Raw genomic sequence first — 18,736 nt, 5'->3', positions numbered from 1 at the left:
CTTCAGTTGGATAAATAATTAGTTTATAATTATTTGTAACTGTTTTGGTGCGTGTAACAGTTTGCGCAGACATCCACACTTTGAGCAGATGATTGACAGTCGTGCAAATCATGATGATGTGAATGCTCTTGCAAAGTCGCTGTCAGATTTAAGCCTCGGGAGGCAGCCGTAAGCTTATCTGCACCCTTAAGACTCGGTTTCTTGTAGAATCTAATGACAATTTAATTTTATGTTTGCAAATCATATAAGACCAATTTTTTAGAAAGCATGGTGTCAGATTTTCGGAGAAAAGAATTAAGGTTGTGCTGGTTTCTCATTAATACTCACTACATGCAATAAAATAAAAATATTCTCAGTTTCTACCAGGTAGTATGTTGCAAATTCATATATCATCATTTTTTTAGAAAGCCTGTTGTCAGATTTTCTGAAAAAAGAATTAAGGTTGTGCAGGTTCCTCATAAATGCTCCCTACATGCAATAAAATACGAATTTTTTTTTGAAGTAGTTGTTGTTTTTTCACTACCAAACTTTTCTTGTGATTTCCTACATGTGTAATGCTTTATTTACAGCTACATTTTCAGTTTAACTCCTATGCTTTGCATGCCAGAAATGATCATTATTTTCCCAACCACATCGATAGTAGTGGCCTTTGATGTCATAAAAGCCAACTCTGGTTTACAAGTTGCACTTTAGAGAAGTCATGTCTTTTTATTTTGGAGATTATTTTTTGCCATTTCCAATTTCAGGGATACATCAGTATTTATAGGACGCTACTCAAACTTTACAATATTGATTTAATTACTCATACTTTGCAATATCGATTCTGTTTCTCTAATCAGTCTTCAGTGCTTGAAATATCGGTGTTGCTCATTCATACATTGAAAAGTGACATTGTTTTAATGTTTTTTTACCAAACCATGACTTTTCTCCGATTGTTTCTTTGGATCGAAACAGTGGCTCATTTTGATTCTATTTCTATAGAAGTTCTCCTATCGACCCATCTCTAGACCAATTAGAATATGGTTAGTTGGCTGTTTTCTCCCCAAATATTATTAAACACAATAAACTCAATGACTTGGCTGGTTTTGCCTGGTCCAAGGGTTTGTGAGTGAAGCTTACTCATAATTGAAAGACTCGGGTCGTCTCAATTAGTAGGCGGAATCGACGTTTCAAGTTTGACTCGGCTCTCATAACCACTGAAACTTTCAAGTCTGAGTCTCTGCACTATACAAAATAATAAAGATTCTTGTAGAAGCTTTGAAGTGAATCACCATGAGATTCTCTCTTTGTGATGCTAGGTCCTTGTGGGAGGATTTGAAACTTTGCAAGATGCCTCTTCTCTTTATTGTTGGAGAAAATGATAGAAAGTTCAAGGGAATTACTCAGCAAATGTGCCATGAAATCAGCTCTAGTTCAGCGAGTGAAGGTGGTGACCAAACTGAAAAGACTCCTGAAATGCTTGTGGTCCCTGACTGTGGCCACGCTCTCCATTTAGAGAGCCCCCTCCATGTGATCAATGCAGTGAGGAAGTTCTTGGACAAATTGGACAAGAGATGATCCACTTTTTCCAACCAACAGATGTCAAAGTATGAATACCCATTGTTGTCTAAGGGGTTTAAGCCGCAGCCTATGCTTTCTTTGTTATATTTTCTTGTACACTTATTAATGTATTTGTATTATTAATGTATTTATTGCATGGTATATGCTGTGCATAATACTCTTGGGATCACTTCTTCATGTTCCACTGCCTTTGTTTTGTTGAAGCCCCATCCTTTGCACTTTAATGAATTCGTTTCGGGTGCTCTCTTGGTGGACTGAAATGGGCCTCTGCACTTTAATGAATGCATCATTTTTAAATTCTTCCATTGGCTTTTGTAATTTCCAATGGGAGATACTGTATCTATCAAGCAAAGGAGTGTAAACCTCAGCTCATTATAGGCCAAGTATGTGTATCTATCATGCACATATCACCTACCTTGATTCCCTGTAGCCCAAGATTCAATCATTTTAACCCTATCAGGCTATTATTTTGGCCGTTGGATATTTGACAGTTGCAAACCAAGGGAAAAAAAACAACAGTATGGCTTTTTCCAGGCCAAACCCAAAACGAGGCACTTAATGGATCAAGGGTGTAGGATCGATCATCTGGTCTTAATAATGTTCTTGATGACATTTGGCCGAACTTGTAATTGCACTTCAGGTCAGCAGTTAGGATCATGAACCTGTGGTGGAAAATGGAGATTTTTATGATGGTGGGCACACATTTTTTGTGGAGATGCAACAGGGAAAAGAAAAGTGCTGTGGGCCTACCTGTTTGGATGATCTGAACCATTCAATTGTTGGTCCACAATGTAGATAGGCCATGCCCCAAAAATCTTCTCTAATATTATCTTAACTTCTGATATACTCTGTGTAAAATGGACAACTCCGAAGATTTAGATAACATTATAGAGACCACCACATATTGAACGGTTAATAACATACTATATAGAGATGATTTTTGGGATGTGTCATATCCAATGTAAAGACTAACAAATGAATGGTTTAGATCATCCAAATAAGTGAGCTCCAATTGTCCCATATCTTTACCCTTGGCCTAGCCTCATCTGGATTTAGGAGAATTTAGGGATCTTTTCACAATTTTTTTAGGGGCGCTGATATTCCCACCATTTGACCGCTCTCTCTCTCTCTCTCTCTCTCTCTCTCTCTCTCCACACACACACAACAGAAACCGTTGGTGGAATGGTGGGCCCATCTTTGAACAACATAGGCCCCGCCCATACCACACCATAGGATAATCCAAACCGTCCATTTGACGGTCCATTAGACAAAACTTTGTAATATTACAAAGTTTGCTACAGAGATTTGACAAGAAATTCCAATAAAGAAAGCTTAAAAGAGAGAGAATGGAAAAAACTTAACAGGGATTTGCATCTTTTGTAAGATTTTTGTGGCTCCTCCGTTCCTCATTGCTGCTGAAAGCTCTGTCTTGAATGGTAAATAACCTTTCATTTTACGTTTGTAGCATATGCAGACAAAAAACCCCTTACTGAAATTGAGGACCAAAACCACCCCTCCATCTTCGCGCCCAACACCTAATTACGAGAGAAAATCTCGGGACTTATGGATAAAAGCTAAACAAACAAAAATAAATCGTTGGATGATCTTCTTACCCCATCTAGCCCTGATATCTTTTGGAAAAATCTCAACCCCAACCCCCCTCCTTTCTGCAGATTTCAAATTCAATATATCGATGCCTCTCCTTTCTAATTGCAACCATCTAACACCTTCCTCTAATTTTGTTGTTGAAAGAAATTCAGCATCAGTTATAAATCACTAGAGGAACAATATAGGCATCAGCAAAACAAACCCAAAATGAATTTTAAAATAGAAACAAAAAGAAAAAGAAAAAGAACTGAACAAACTGACAGAAATATAGAACTGGGTAGAACTCAACCCAAGGGTGTGAAATAAACAAAGGAAAACACTTTGAAAATAGGATTCTGTGTTAAAAATTAAAAAAGGGGTTGGATTTGACTGTTGATTTGACCTTTTAAAGATATATCTATTGCTTTCATGGGGATTTGAAACAAAGATGAATTCACTTGATTGAATAATGGCAAGAAATTCAGAGAGCAATACTCCAAGGGTTATTCTGAACTACATTTAACTAGTAGGAAAGACGAGGGCACATAAGCATCCATCAATATAGTCAAAGTAAACATCAGTCGACTTTGATGCCTAGCAATATAATAAGTATCAGTATAATTTCATAATCTCATTACAACACCAAAAGAAAAACAGTATGAAATCAACAACGAAAATCATTATCTAAGCCACACAAACCTACTGTTCATGAAACATTCCATGGCTGTATCTGATCCGAGAATTCCCCGTGAGGCCCCGGGCAGCCCTCTGGGTTCTCCAATGTTCATAATCGGGATCATCTGTAGGTAATTCATACCGACAAACAGGGCAAGTATTCCTAATGTTCAGCCAACCCAAAATGCAGTCTCCATGGTAATGATGGGAGCAGGGGAGGCGTTTTGCTTCTTCTCCAATGGAAAACTCATCTTTACAAATCGCACAGAGAGCATTGTCATTCTCCACATCATTTTGAGTTAGGACAACAGAGGGAAGATTGTCGACAACAGATTTGGCGGCCGGAGGGCTGCTCCTCAGAGAATTATCATTCTCCGCCAATTGATCAAAATGAATCTCATACTCTGTTGTGTAAATGTAATCACCTGAATCTTCCAAATAAGATTCAAGAAAATGTTCTAGAGAGAGGTTCCTTTCCAACTCATCGACTGCCAAAAGAACTTGCCACTCGTGATTTCTCATGGCTTCCAATCCAACAATACCTCTTTCACTCTCCGATTGGATTTCAGAAGGAACTGATATTTCTTCATCAACATCTATCACCATATTCAGATCCGGTCTCTCATCCACTCTCTCATCAACTTGTTCCCACTCGAATTCTCCGTTCGAGTCCCTATGATCCTCCAAATGGAGAAAATCACCACAAGTGGGAAGACTCGGATCGTTCCCAGTCATACCAGACACATCACCCTGAATATCAAAATCAATTCCCGTAATATGAATTCCCTCCTCATCCTCCTCGGAATTCCGTCCATCAAACCCTAAACCTAACCCTAGCTCCAGACTATTTGAATTCATATCTTCATCCCCCTCAACAACAGAATCGATTCCCGTAATATGAATTCCCTCTTCATCCTCCTCGGAATTCCGTCCATCAAACCCTAACCCTAACCCTAACCCTAACCCTAGCTCCAGACTATTCGAATTCATATCGACATTCCCCTCAACAACAGAATCGATTCCCGTAATATGAATTCCCTCCTCATCCTCCTCAGAATTCCGTCCGTCAAACCCTAACCCTAACCCTAGCCCTAACCCTAGCTCCAGACTATTAGAATCCATATCCTCGTTCCCCTCCAAAACCCTAAAATTCAAATCATCGCAATGATCAGACAAATTTAAACCGAGAGTTACCTGTTCTTCTCGATCGAAGTTACTCGGATCCGAATCAGAAATCGGATCCAAATCGGATGAGTGAGAATTTTCCCCTTCTTCGATCTCCATGTGGTCTTCGAGGAGAGAATCGAATTCAGGATATAAAGTATCGGAATCGGATCCGTAAATCTCACATTCGGAATCGTTGTACCAGTGCTGAATCGGGTGGGCCTCTGCAAAACCCACCATGCATGAAGAAAGAGAGGGATTTTGGTTTTTAGATTCTCAACTTCTCATGGGTGAACGGATTTACCAAAATTAGGATGATCCTAACCCTTCAACTGCATATTATGGAAACCTCTAGATTAGAGCGTTAGGATCATCTTATGGAGATAATTTACAGGGTATAGCCTACTTGCGTCGTGGCCCAACAAATGAACGGTTTGGATCAAAACTGTTTAATGAATTTCTAGGCATTTCTTTCATAAGATCCATGCTCCCTTTTATTTGGAAGTAAATAGGCATGAAACTCATTTTTACTCCCCTAAAAATTTTTCTTTTTCAAAGTTTCGTATCTGCCGCAAGCCATTAATTGCTACCAATCTCTTCTCCTTTTCTTCTCTTCTTTGTTGCCTATTCTGGCATTTGTCCATGGTCCGGCATTGGTCCATAAGGACCCATTTCTTGCCTATTTCGGCATTGGTCCATAGTGACTTATTTCTTGCCCATTCCAGCAATCTTGCCCATTCTGGCATTGGTCCATAGTGACCATTTTCTTGCCAATTCTGGCATTGGTCCATAGTGACCCACCATTTCTTGCCCATTCCGGCATTGGTCCATAGTGACCCTTTTCTTGCCCATTCCGGCATCGGTCCATTGTGACCCATTTCCAGACGGTTTGGTATTCAAAATTGGCCTAAACATGATTCGCTCATTTAGGCTTGAGTCAAATCCAGATCATTGAAGCTCTTCGCGGCTCTTCTTTCATGCGGCACATTTTTCAACAACATACGACAATCATCTTCAACAATATCGGCAACATACATCAAACGGACATCAACCGTGGCAGTGTGCATCAAATTTTTCTATTTCTTTTTTTGGGATATCTACTATAATCAAACGTATATCGATTTTCAATTCATATACGTTTGAGGGGGCATATTAGATAATAAAATCAAATCAAGATCAAATATGAGATTAGAAGATTTGATTTGATTAGGCTATATTGGTTGGTTGGGTTAGATTAGGCAAGTGAATTAGATTAGGATAGTGTGTTTCCATAATTATCTTATTCTCTTGCTATGTTTATCATTTGAGTGTTCTATGAAAGCACTCATTGTGCTTAATGTAAATCATCCAAGATTAATATAATTTTCTATTATTTTACAAGATGCACATTATGCACTAACCTCTGAAGATGTTTGATGGAAACCTATGATGGAAACCTATGCTCTAATATTAAATTGGTGCAAACGTGTGGGTTCAAGAGTAATTATGGAGTAATTATGGAGAACTTAGAAGCTTAATGGGTTAATTTTCACATAAAGTAGCATAACCAGTGCCCATTTCCTTAATCAAATATTTTATCAAACAATCCATCAAATCTCCAAGGGCTTATGAGGACCTTTTATGAGTGTCATTGTATGCTATCAAATTAACTTCCCATCTTGAAGCCAAATTTTAGTACCACTGATTTGACTACCAAAAGCATTTGGGCCTCATACATTGGTACCATAGTATTTTGATCTACACGTTCCTTGTTTCACAAAATGAGTTAAATTAGGCAATGCAGTTGAGAGTGGATGAGTATTTGAAGTATATCTTTTTTGTAAATCCTTCAAATGGGAACTGCTCCTGGTGGGAACCCTCCGTCCTTGAGACCAACTCCTGGTGGGAACTAGGGGTGGACATGGTTCCGGGTAAAACCGAACCGAACCGAGTGCTTCGGTTCGGTTCTGAGTGGAGCCGGTTCGATTCTGGTTCCCAAATCTGGGAACCGGTGGCGATCGGTTCGGTTTTGGGTTAGGGGACATGGAACCGAGAACCGAATTGAACCGGAAAAATACCATACAATTATGTATTTACGTGTCATTTAAAATCAGTAAAATGCAAAAAAAGAGGGGGGGGGTGTTGATATCATTATTGAGGCCACAAATTTGTTAATGGTTGGTCTCTTTACTGGTTAGAAATACAAACCTGTTACAATTCTATAGCCAATGACATGGTCTCTTTTAATAGGACTAAGTGTTTAGTCTGACTGTATTTAAGGTTCACTTGGTTTAAAAGACCACCCATTTTTTTTATTGTTGCAAACCCAGAACAGAACCGATTAAATTCGGTTCTGGTCCCAGCAATTGAGAACCGACATTAGGTGGTTCGGTTCTGGTTTTACCCCAGAACCGAACCATGTCCAGCCCTAGTGGGAACCCTCTGTCCTTGAGACCAATTTCCAAAGAAATACCTAATGATGAAGTGTTTTCATCTACGATCCCGTTTGGAAGAGGACCCGGACTCATCACTCATCAGGATCTTGTGACTTCTCACCAATGGATGATTGAAATATGGTTGCATGTTGATGTCAACACAACCAAAGATTTGCCCATATTCAGCATATTCATGGTCTTTATTTTATTTTATTTTATTTTTTGAATGGTTTATTAAGAATCTTGAATTGTCTATCGAGCTCCAAATCTTCTTCTTTAGATAGACTTCTTCTTCCTTCTGCCACTCTCATGGCTACACAGATAACAAAAGAAAGTAGTTGTAAATGTGGCACCATCCTTTCCTTCAAACCCATGCCACAATGATGATGATGATGATGATGAGAATGGTATTATTCAACATCTGCATATCATTCGATAACAAAGATGAAGATAACTCAGTCCACACACATGAAAATTTAAGTCGTGATATGTCCTCATACAGTTCAAGAACCCCTTTTCAACCACTGTCCCAGAGTAGAATCCTTTAAACCAACGAATTCCAGATTTATGCTTTGTTAAGAGTACCCTTTGCATGTCTTTGGAAAGTAACATGACAATCCAGGATAGAGGTTGCCTTTTTTTAATTTTTAAAGGGCAGGAGCATGAAATTTCATTAAAAAAGGTGTTCTATTAACTCAAATGAACTATTTGAGCATCCATTAATTCAAATAATTGATTGAGGTGTTCCAATCCATATACTTTTCAAAAAAAGAAGAAGAAAGAAAGGGTGTTCAAATCCTTACATGTGGGTCTAAAACCTATGAATGAGGATACTCCCGACAATGAGGAAAAAAGAAATAAGTTTTTGAAATAGAAAAAGAACTGAATTAATTTAGAGAAATAGAGAAGCGGATAGCACTTACCCAAAAAGGGTGTGAAATAAACAAAAGATAACAAAGAAGCAAGCAAAGAAAAGGATAATCTAATCTAGAAATCCATTCCCGATTTCATAATACTTGTGTGGAGCATGCCCACACATCCAAGGTCCATTCAACAACTTTAACCATATGAAAAACTAGAGACAATACTACTAAATCTTGCAGATTTCAAATTCAATATACTGATGCATCTACTTACTAATTAGTCATTTCACAACCTCTTCTAATTTTGTAGTTGAATGAAACTCAGCATAAGTTATAAATCACTGGAGGAACAATATAGGCATCAGAGAAAAAAAAAAACCCCAAATGAATTTAAAATAGAAAAAGAAAAAGAACTTAACTAACTTACACAAATAGGGAAGCAGGTAGCTTGTACCCCAAAGATGTGAAATAAACAAAATATAACAAAGAAGCAAGCAAAAAAAAGGATAATCTAGTATTCCATGCCTGATTTCATAATACTTGTTGGAGCATGCCACACTCGAAGGTATATCTTGATGCCGGTAAATTAACCATATGCAATGCCTGTTTGGATTGCAGGACGAAAAGGAAAAATATTTCTAAAATTTCCTACATTTTTTTACACACGAAAAAATATAACTTGAATCAACCCTATTCAATTTTTACTTAGAGGTACCTTCAATTTATGATGATATTCCTCCAAATTAACCATAATCATATCATTTCCCTCTAAATTGTGGAAAAAAAAAGAAGGCATCAGCGAAACAAACATGAATTCATTTGATAGAGCAATACTCCACGAGTCATTCTGAACTACATTTTACTAGGAAAGAATGGGGTACACAAGCATCCATCTATATAATCAAAGTAGGCATCAGTCATCTTTGAGGTCTAAATGATTTGAGAGAAAATTCCTAGCAATATAACAAGTATAAATAAAATTTCATAATCTCATTACAGCACCAAAAGAAAAACATTATGAAATCATTATCTACACCACACAAACCTACTGTTCAAGAAATATTTCATGGTTGTACCTGAGCCGACAATCCCCAAACATTATCTACGCCACACAAACCTACTGTTCAAGAAACATTCCATGGCTGTCACCGATCTGAGAATTCCCCGTGAGGCCCCGAGAAACCCTTTGGGTTCTCTGATGTTCATAATCAGGATCATCTGTAGGTAATTCATACCGACAAACAGGGCATGTATTCCTAATGGCCAGCCAAGGCAAAATGCAGTCTCTATGGTAATGATGGAAGCAGGGGAAGCGTATTGCTTGTTCTCCAACGCAAAACTCATCTTTACAAACTGCACAGAGGGCATTGTCATTCTCCACATCATTTTGAGTTAGGACAACAGACGGGAGATTATCGACAACAGATTTGGCGGCCGGAGGGCTGCCCCTCGGAGAATTATCATTCTCCGCAAATTGATCAAAAAGAACCTCATACTCAGTTGTGTAAATGTAATCATCTGGATCTTCCAAATAAGATTCAATGGCATATTCTATAGAGTGGTCCCTTCCCAATTCATTGACTTCCAAAAGAACTTGCCACTCGTGATTTCTCATGGCTTCCAATCCAAAATTGCCTCTTTCAAGTTCAGATTCCATTTCAGAATGAGCTGATATGTCTTCATCAACATCAATCACCATGTTCAGATCCGGTCTCTCATCAACTCTCTCATCAACTTGTTCCCACTCAAATTCTTCGTTCGAATCCCTATGATCCTCCAAATGGAGAAAATCACGACAAAGAGGAAAACTCGGATCGTCCCCAGTCATATAAGAAACATCACCCTCACCCTCAACATCAGAATCGATTCCCATAATATGAATCCCCTCATCATCCTCAGAGACAGAATTCCGTCCATCTAACCCTAACCCTAACCCTAGATCCAGACTATTCGAATCCATATCATCGTGAGAGACATGATTCTGTCCATCAAACCCTAACCCTAACCCTAACCCTAGTTCCAGACTATTCGAATCCATACCGTCGTTATCCTCAAAAGCCCTAAAATTCAAATCATCTAGGGTTTCTAGAAATGAATTCGTCACAGAATCGTGACTTTCAACTCCAAATAAATTTAAACCGAGGGTTACCTGGTCTTCTCCATCGAAGTAAGACGAAGAGTGGGAATTTTCCCCTTCTTCTTCGATCTCTACATCAAATTCTTCGTCAAGTTCGAAGTGGTCTCCGATCTGTTCGTGGAGAGAATCGGATTCAGGATATAAAGTATCGGAATCGGATCCGTAAATCTCACATTCGAAATCGGTGTACCAGTACGGTACGGGATCTAGGGTTTCTATCTCTTCTTCTTGAAAGAAGAGAGCCTCTGTAACCCCCGCCATGTACGGAGAAAAAGGAAATTGGGTTCTCTCTGTTTATTTTAGGGTTAACTCAACTTCTTATTATATACAGTGTTAAAAGGGTAAACGGATTTACAAAATTACCCCTCTTCCTGGATATGACGTGGCCCCATCATAACCGTACATGTGGAATGGATACGGGTGATGCAACTGGCCACAGCTAAAAAGTGGGGCCGTTCTCTAGCGTACAAAACAACGTTGGATAACCTATTTTATGTTTTTGTTAGGGAGTGATAAATCGACTCCCCATGTGTCTTTCTCACTCCTCTAGGTTAGTCAATTTTTGTTCCGTTGAAACCCATTGTGAACAGCCTTAATAGAAATTTACCCCTTGATTTTATTACTTGGGTAGCAATTGGAAGACTCATTTGCGTGGAAGTTGTCTGATCAAACCTTGGGGATAATCCAAACCGTTCATTTGTTAGGCCATTACTTAAACATTTCCATAGGATGATTCTAACGCTTCAATATGTGGGGGACTGGATATTGTGGAAACCTCAAGATTAGAGCGTCAAGATCATCTTATAGAGATAATATACGGAGTGCAGCCTAATTACATTGTGTCCCAATAAATGAACGGTTTGGATCATCCTATGAAGTGAGAAGTGAGCCCGCCGCCCATTTTACTTTTTGAGAAATACTGGACATTACGCCCACGACGTATAAAATACCATTTTCACTATATTTCCATAGTGGCCGTATAGTCCAGTGCTTTTCAAAATATACTATACGGCCCATCTCTCCCTCTCTCTCTCTCTCTCTCTCTCTCCCTCTCTCTCTCTCTCTCTCTCTCATTTCTTGTTAAAATGGGACGAACCTCATCTTATATACTATAGCGTCTCGCTATATACGAGGCCTTGGTTGGACTGGAGTCTGGCTATCCAAGGAAATACACAAGACATGCATTGCATTCCTTAAGGGCATGTTTGGTTGGTACAATATCGCGATCTTTTCTTAGTAGTCTACTAATAAAGTTGGGTGTCATGTGGCTTTTAGTTGCAAAAAGGAAGCCAAAACCCCATAAGACTACTTACCAACTATTCTACCTGGAAGTCCCTTGTCTACTGCTAAGGTGACACTCCTTAAACACTCCTTAATTTTAACTCTGTTTGTAAAAAACTTTTAAAACGGTAGTTTTTTGTAGTAATGTTATGGGACTTCTCCTCTCTCTTTCTCTCACTACTACTTCGAGGCTACCAACCCACCTACTACGGTCCTGAGTGGGGCCCACCTAGGTATAGGACAAGTTTAAAGGGTGGTAAAAAAAAAGCCAGAGTAAAAATCTCCAGAGTGAAGTTGCCACAGAGTGGGCCGGCGCGGAAGGGGCGACCTGTGGAAAGGGCTACCTAGAAAAAAGGCCACAGTGAAAGCCGTCACATAGTGGGCCGTCTTAAAGGGCTACCTGTGGATTTGCAAGCATGGTGGTATGTTACGGTCCTGGGGGACCCACCTAGGTATGGGGTTTGGTTGGACCCAGCATGATATGGGACAAGTTTAAAGGGCTTTGCCTAACACGTTCCATCAGCTCTGGAGCTTTTGGCGTAAAGGGCCTTGCCAAACCGCTAACGCGTTCCAGGAGCTTTTGGCGTATTGGTAAGGTACCTAACACGACCACAACCAAATATACCGAGAGGTTTACCACTACTCTACCATGAGACTACTTTAGCCCACTAGTCTGCCGTTGACTATATACCCACTACTCTACCAGGACACCTTGGTGCATCCAATAAGAGACCCTTATCTTACACAAGCTTCCTAATAATTTTCCATACATAAATAGAGGAGTGTCCAGTCAATTTCACACGGGCTCCTCTCTTTCAAGAGACAGGAGCCACCTCATTAATTAATTTGTCTTACTCATTTCATATTCATATGAGGTGGCACTTCTCCTAGAAGAGGCTTAAAAATTACTTTTGTGAAATTGCCTAGACTCACCCTACAATTAGAGAGGACCTTTTCCTGATTGAAACATGTAAATGGATGGCTTTTGCAAGGCTGTGAATCAGGCTAGATGAATGGGTGGGAAAAAAACCTAGAAAACGTTACATTAATGCAAGACTCCATAAAAGTGTGACAACGCCGCGTACATCTAGGAAGAAAATTAGGTCTAGCGTGAAAGATAAGAAGCATTCAGTCCAGCCAAGGAGACTTGCCTATGATCCACGTAAAACAACTACTGATGTAATGAATCATCTCTCATAGACCCTTGGAGGAATATGGGCAAGTCATCCTTGGCTTGGCAAGAAGACTCTTATCTTCATGTAAGACCTCTCTTCTTCTTAACACATCCTCCTATACTTGGATGTCAATGCTCTCGCTTCTATTTATAATGCCCAAGGGCAGGAGTGATCAGATTTGGCTAACCACATACATTTTTCTTTTTTTTTTGGAATGTGCTCCCCACATGAGCCAGCACTATGGAAATTTATTCTTACTCTCATTTCCAACTATCAATCCTCTTGTGCCCAAAAGGAATATATCCCTGTGAGCTGTAGGGACCCATGTCTCCATTTCGAGGGATATTTAACATCATAAATTGAAGCTCCCTCTAAATAAAAATTGGGGGTTTTTTAGGCAATTTCGCATGGAGCAACTTCACGGCTCACTTTTGCACGAGAGGACAGCCACATAGGTTGACTTTTTAGCACATTTTGTCTTATTCATTTAATTCATCCGACATGGCTGTTCTCTCATGCAAAAGTGAGTCTGAAATGGCTTTCCGCGAAATTGCCTAGCAAATCCCCAAGATTTGAATAGGGTTGGTACAACAGTACAAGTATCTTTTTTCATGTGTAAAATAAGTAGGAAATTTTGGAAATATTTTTCCTTTTCAAACTTTTCCAGAGAATTCCTGCAATCCAAGAGGGACCTATTGTTTTGACGAATCTTAGAACTCTGGTGTTTTATGCAGCACATGGGTTTCCCAAGTTGCACTGCATTAGCCATATGACCTTTCAATGGAGGAAGAGGCATTGACCATGCTTAAAAAGGAAGATTCACAAAATATATTGGGAATGCTTCTCTTTTCTCCTAAAGATAGCCCTAAACTTTGGTGGCAAAACCCTAATGTGGGGGAGCATGTTCTTTCCTTTCCTTTTTCTTCCACTTTATGGTGTCATTATTCCATGCCCAACATCACCCATTTCACATTGCCCACCCAAATAAATTCAATCCCTTTTATCCATAAGAAGGTATTGCTCTTTACTATAATATTTGAACCAAACTTGGCTCAGGTCCGGGTCAGAGGAACTTCCTCAGACCCCTGGCTAATAGTCTAGCAGCAAGGGGTGTGGAAATATCAATTACTTCTGAAAATAAAAAGTAAGCATGTAATTGATATTTCCACACCCCCACATTCTTGCTATTATACGGGTTTTGATGAAGTTCCTCAGACCCGGACCTGAGCCAAGTTTTGATCATAATATTTGACTTGTGCTTTGCAGATTTCCCGGATTGAAAGTTCGTAAAATAGCAATGCGATCCAGACATGATACTAAGCTAGCTTCTTCAGCAAAAAGGGGAGTAATTTAATGATCCCCTTGAAGAGTCCAATCTTTGTATCCGTTGATTTTGTGGATGCATGGGAATAAGAACACAAAACATTCTCACCTACGTGGAATGGTACATGCATGGCAGATACAACATATGGGCATAGCCCGAGTGGACTTGAAACTCAGCATAATCAACTCGACCAAGGTAAAAATTATGTCGATTCAATAGTGACTTGATGGATAGGTTTTCGTTAAAAGGGATTTGCTAGGCAATTTCGCGGAACACCATTTTGAAGCTCACTTTTGCAAGAGAGAACAGTTAAATGAATAAGACAAAATGTGCTAAAAAGTGAGCCTGTGTGGTTGATCTCTTTTGCATAAGTAGTGGAGCGGAAGAAGAAATCACAAAACTCAAAATACTTTCAACCAACTAGTTTTTGTTTTGCAAAAGCATAATGAAAGAAGAGAAGAAAACTTGAGTCAAAATTCAAAATTGAGAATTCCAATTCATTTACAAAAAAGTCCCTCCCAAACTGCTATTAAGTCTTTTGTGATAAGAATTCTCATCCCAGCAACATTCTGTGAATTGGCACATGCGAATTCCAATTCATTCATAAAAAAGTCCCTCCCATATTGCCATTAACATCTTTTGTAATAAGAATTCTCACCCTAGCAACATTCTGTGAATTGGCACATGCTTTTCTCATCAACAGATTGCTCCCACTTGATTTGCATACGTCACACATTGAATTACAGTAATCCATACGTGTAGTGTGGGAAATGTCAACTTCTATGGCGGAAGCTATGTTCTTCCACAGCAGAGAAAGCTCTGTTCTTCCCCGGACCTTGATCTCATGGGATCATCCATCAGACCACATATCTCTCATTTTAAGTTGCTTTGTTTGTGTGACTGCGATAGAACCAGAATAAATAGTTCCCCTTAAAGCTGTGAACTTGTGAAGGCAACAGTTTGCTATTGCACGAACCCATTTTCTTCCCTCGTAGAATTCACACCTTCATTTATTTCATCATTTGGCCTTAATGAGTGTTTATATAGAGAGAAGTGACAAACTGAAAGGCACCCTTCCAAAAACCACCTACAAGAGTGCCCCCATTGGTGAATGTCCAATAATAAGAGCACGGAACTGTATAAATTGGCACATAAAAATGTAAAAGCAATAATTAATGCCCATGGTGGCGCCCTTGTCGATGGGTTTATGCAAGGGCTCCCTTCAGTTTATCATCCCTCTTTTATAGAACACTCAGGATAAGCATAGAAAGATAATAAGAAAACGAGAAAGTGATAAGCCTAATATAACTCAGTTGCCCAAAACCTACACTTCAAATCTTCCAAATACCTGCAACTTCTCCCTTTTCAATTGAAAGTCATTTCTATATATGAGTTTTGCACCAGGACAAAATACAAAACAGGTATCACGGCCTTGTACTCAAAACCTTAAAACTACTGGTAAGAGCTCACAGAGATCTTCGATATCAGATTCAGAGCTTCCAGCTTCTTCCTGATCAGATTTAGAGCTTCCAGTTTCTTCATGACAAGAGCATTCTACCAAGGAGAATTTGAAGGTAAAGGTAAAGAAGTCCTTCAAAGGGAATGTCTGGTTGCTCTTTATCCCACCACCTCTCTTATTATGGTACCCAGTGTAATCACTCTTAAAGAACTCAGCCCTTTCTATCAAATGCAGATCAGCCCTTTTAGCAAGCTTCTCAACCTTCCATTTGTTATAAGGATAATCATCTCGGTGCGATAAATGCACCTCCCCGCCTTCGCTCAGCATCTCTCCCGCACTCTTGAAGAACGCCATGACCAACTCCTTATGCATTCTGTGGAGCCAAAAAGTTAATCCAAGATAATTAAGATAAGTTTCTTAACGGTCAGAAATTGGAGCATATGAATCATTAGAGTAGATTTTGATGCATGACCTATACGAAGCAATGCCTAAAAATTTTAGGGTACAACCTATTTATGTTGGGTCCCAACATAGTTTAGACTTCACCATCATCTCCACTTGGGAGACGCTGATTTATCATGAAAACGATTCCTGGCACCCAAACGTGCCCATAGTGTCCTGCATCTATAGATTGGAGGTTTTTTTAAAAATAATGTCTGCTTTGGGGACGCATATTTTTTAAAAAAACAAAACACTTCCAAAACAGGATCCCGTTCGACCAATTTCAAATTGAATTTTACCTTTTGTTGGGATTCTTGCCCCTTGTTTGTCTTCTCATCAAGTAATTTTACCTTTTATCCCTCCACAAGTAGTCTAGTACATATTTTTAGACTTTGAGAAATCAGTTAATCACCCCCCCCCCCCCCCCCCCCCCCCAATTATAAGAGCATTTGACAGCTGGTTAAATCAAGTACTATAACCTCAAAAGGCATACCTCCTACTTGGGAAAATGCAAAGAATCCAACTGTCTTAACAGACTGCAACATACTGACATGGTTACCACACTGCTAGCGCATATATCGTGTGTATAGGAAATTAAAGCATATTGTTATGTTTGAAACGTTGTTTGCATAACAAACTTACTTGATGAGGTATGTATGGCGTTCACAGAAACCAGGGAAATGGCCAGCGTGAGGGAAATTGAACACGATTCGGTCGAATTTGATGGTCTTCAATATGGGGTGTTTATGCATGTCGTTCACATCAATATCATGCAGCACTAAGCATCCTCGTTGCTTCAACTCCTCCAGGTGAGCCTCAGAGCTCCAATGTTTCTCCCAGAGCATATCTAAATATGTACATATGCAAGTCCATGTGCGACTGGTTAGGATTTGGGGACTACACATTTATTCTTAAGAAAAAGTTAGCAAAACATTCAAGCCCTCTTATCGGATGGTTAGGATGAAGTGATCAGATGCAAAAACCAAACTGGAAAGGATCGGATAAGGAATCTGAATGGATCCTTGCTAAGACATAGTTTTATATTATCCAAAGTGGATCCATTGGCACCGTACTTACTAGGGGTAGTTTGATCATTTTCTTCAGAAGTGGAGCAGTTTCTTGAGTCTTGCACACGTGGGACATTCTCAGTAACTTTTTAATGTGAGATGATTTTTTCTCCCCTTGTAGAATAATACACCCCCCATTTAATGTGAATTGTGGGCAGACTTTAACGCTTTTTATGCCAAATCACATTAAAAGGGGGTGTATTTTTTTTGATGCCATAGGGTATCCCCACCCCATGTCGTGGGGCGGGACTAGTCCCTAGGGATGTACGCAGGCACCCGGTAGACCACGCGCATCGGTTGAACAAGGGGGGATTCGAACGCTCGTCACTGGGGAGCATACCCATGACTTTACGCCAAAGAGCCACACCCTCCCGAGTTTGGGGTGTATTATCCTACAGTGGGACGAAAAAATCATCTTCCCTATTTAATTTCTTGGGAGAGTCACAATTCGTGAAGGTACGGGGAGCCACAAAACAGTAGATTTCCAAAAATGAAATAAGCCCCTCAATGAAAGTTCCATGAATCGAAAATACATGAAAATAAAGAAAAAAGGCCATAGTCTTCTAAATTCTAAAGTAAAATGCCCATTTGAGCTGAGTAGATACTATATTTTTTATTTTTCTAGGTAACTTTCAACATTGAAAGAAAGAAAGCATACGTCGATTAGAGTTGAACAAAATAGTTTTATATTGGGAAGGAAAGACATGCATGCAACGTACAAAAGTAAAAATATAAAGGAATCCAAGAATTAAAAATAGAGTGAGTACCTTGAGAATCATAGGACGTTGCAACCATGTTCTTTGCATAACCAAATACTTTTGCTAAGCAAGCAGAGAAAGAAAAATCTCCCTCACCCACCAGCAAAATCCTATGGGAGCTGCTGTAATGTTTTATCCATCTCTCTTTTCGACCTTCTCCTTTCATCATCTTTCCATCCGTATTCCATATCAATTTCTCAGGGGACCTTTTATACTCTCTACTTTATCTTGCATTACACGTGTCAATATCTTCTTTACGAAAATTTAATATAAAATATTAGTGGGTTTGTTTTATATTCCCCAAAAGATGATATCAATTCCCGAGGAAAGACTTTTCGAACTTCCTTTCTTTTCCAAGACTGAGGAAGTTCAAAAGTTTGTGCTAGGAAGCCACACTTTCTCATTTTACATGTGGCGGACCTTTTGGTGTCGGGTGGGCCGGGCCGAGTTTGACCCGGCCCATACTGGTCCGAGTAAAAAATGACCCGTAAAATTTACAGGTTGTTACTAGACCTGGCAAACGCGACCTCTGCCCGCGGGTCGACCCAACCCACCAGCAAATTTGCGGGCACGGGTCGGGGTTTTAGTGACCCACCAAAACCGATCCACGGGTGACCCAACCCGCAAAAACACTGGTCGGGTCGGGTCAACTAGCGGGCAGCCGCGATTTTTTTGATTTTTGATTTTAAAATAGAAAGTGAGATCAAGGGCTAAGAGCATCTCACTTTTTGAGCTGGAATAGTGCACTTGTGTTTGGAAATAAGCCCTTCTAAAAGCATCTCACTTTTTGAGGACTCCCAACTTCCAGCAACTCATGAGCATTACTAATTT

The 18,736-nt window shown here is 39.5% G+C and overlaps 3 protein-coding genes across 5 annotated transcripts in view; 1 reads left to right on the top strand and 2 right to left on the bottom strand.

Moving 5' to 3' along the window:
- The window catches only part of PHYLLO (2-oxoglutarate decarboxylase/hydro-lyase/magnesium ion-binding protein), a 34,225-nt gene extending 32,441 nt beyond the window's left edge, over positions 1 to 1,784 (top strand). For 2 of the 3 annotated variants that reach the window (XM_077381565.1, XM_077381566.1), the window contains 2 exons: positions 61 to 168; positions 1,299 to 1,784. In XM_077381565.1, coding sequence (XP_077237680.1) covers positions 61 to 168; positions 1,299 to 1,557 — 367 coding nt within the window. In that variant the 3' untranslated portion in view covers positions 1,558 to 1,784. Of the gene's footprint in view, positions 1 to 60; positions 169 to 1,298 lie in introns of those variants that run through there. The other variant, XR_013251185.1, reaches the window with a different exon arrangement.
- A 7,354-nt stretch (positions 1,785 to 9,138) lies between these two features.
- On the bottom strand, positions 9,139 to 10,718 carry LOC143879273 (uncharacterized). The gene has a single exon (XM_077381564.1). It carries the CDS (start codon positions 10,659 to 10,661, stop codon positions 9,381 to 9,383), a length of 1,281 nt encoding a protein of 426 aa, XP_077237679.1. The 5' UTR covers positions 10,662 to 10,718; the 3' UTR covers positions 9,139 to 9,380.
- Positions 10,719 to 15,537: 4,819 nt separating this feature from the next.
- LOC143878223 (uncharacterized protein At4g26485-like) lies at positions 15,538 to 18,131 on the bottom strand. The gene is made up of 3 exons (XM_077380526.1): positions 17,915 to 18,131; positions 16,723 to 16,927; positions 15,538 to 16,012 (listed from the first exon to the last, which is right to left on the bottom strand). Exons 1-3 carry the CDS (start codon positions 18,072 to 18,074, stop codon positions 15,619 to 15,621), a joined length of 759 nt encoding a protein of 252 aa, XP_077236641.1. The 5' UTR covers positions 18,075 to 18,131; the 3' UTR covers positions 15,538 to 15,618.
- Between the last annotated feature and the right edge of the window lie 605 nt (positions 18,132 to 18,736).

Source organism: Tasmannia lanceolata, unplaced genomic scaffold (genome assembly GCF_043159265.1).
Source record: "Tasmannia lanceolata isolate RefF3 unplaced genomic scaffold, GAP_Taslan_0.1 ptg000006l, whole genome shotgun sequence".
Lineage (NCBI taxonomy): Eukaryota > Viridiplantae > Streptophyta > Magnoliopsida > Canellales > Winteraceae > Tasmannia > Tasmannia lanceolata.
This window is presented reverse-complemented; position numbering and strand designations above follow the sequence as displayed.

Bases quoted from the DNA above. Each gene is read 5' to 3' on its own strand.
- LOC143879273 (XM_077381564.1), bottom strand. From the start codon at position 10,661: ATGGCGGGGGTTACAGAGGCTCTCTTCTTTCAAGAAGAAGAGATAGAA.
- LOC143878223 (XM_077380526.1), bottom strand. From the start codon at position 18,074: ATGATGAAAGGAGAAGGTCGAAAAGAGAGATGGATAAAACATTACAGC. The intron at 16,928-17,914 runs GTACTCACTCTA...GTACATATTTAG, and splicing joins AACGTCCTATGATTCTCAAG to ATATGCTCTGGGAGAAACAT. The intron at 16,013-16,722 runs GTAAGTTTGTTA...TTGGCTCCACAG, and splicing joins CGCCATACATACCTCATCAA to AATGCATAAGGAGTTGGTCA.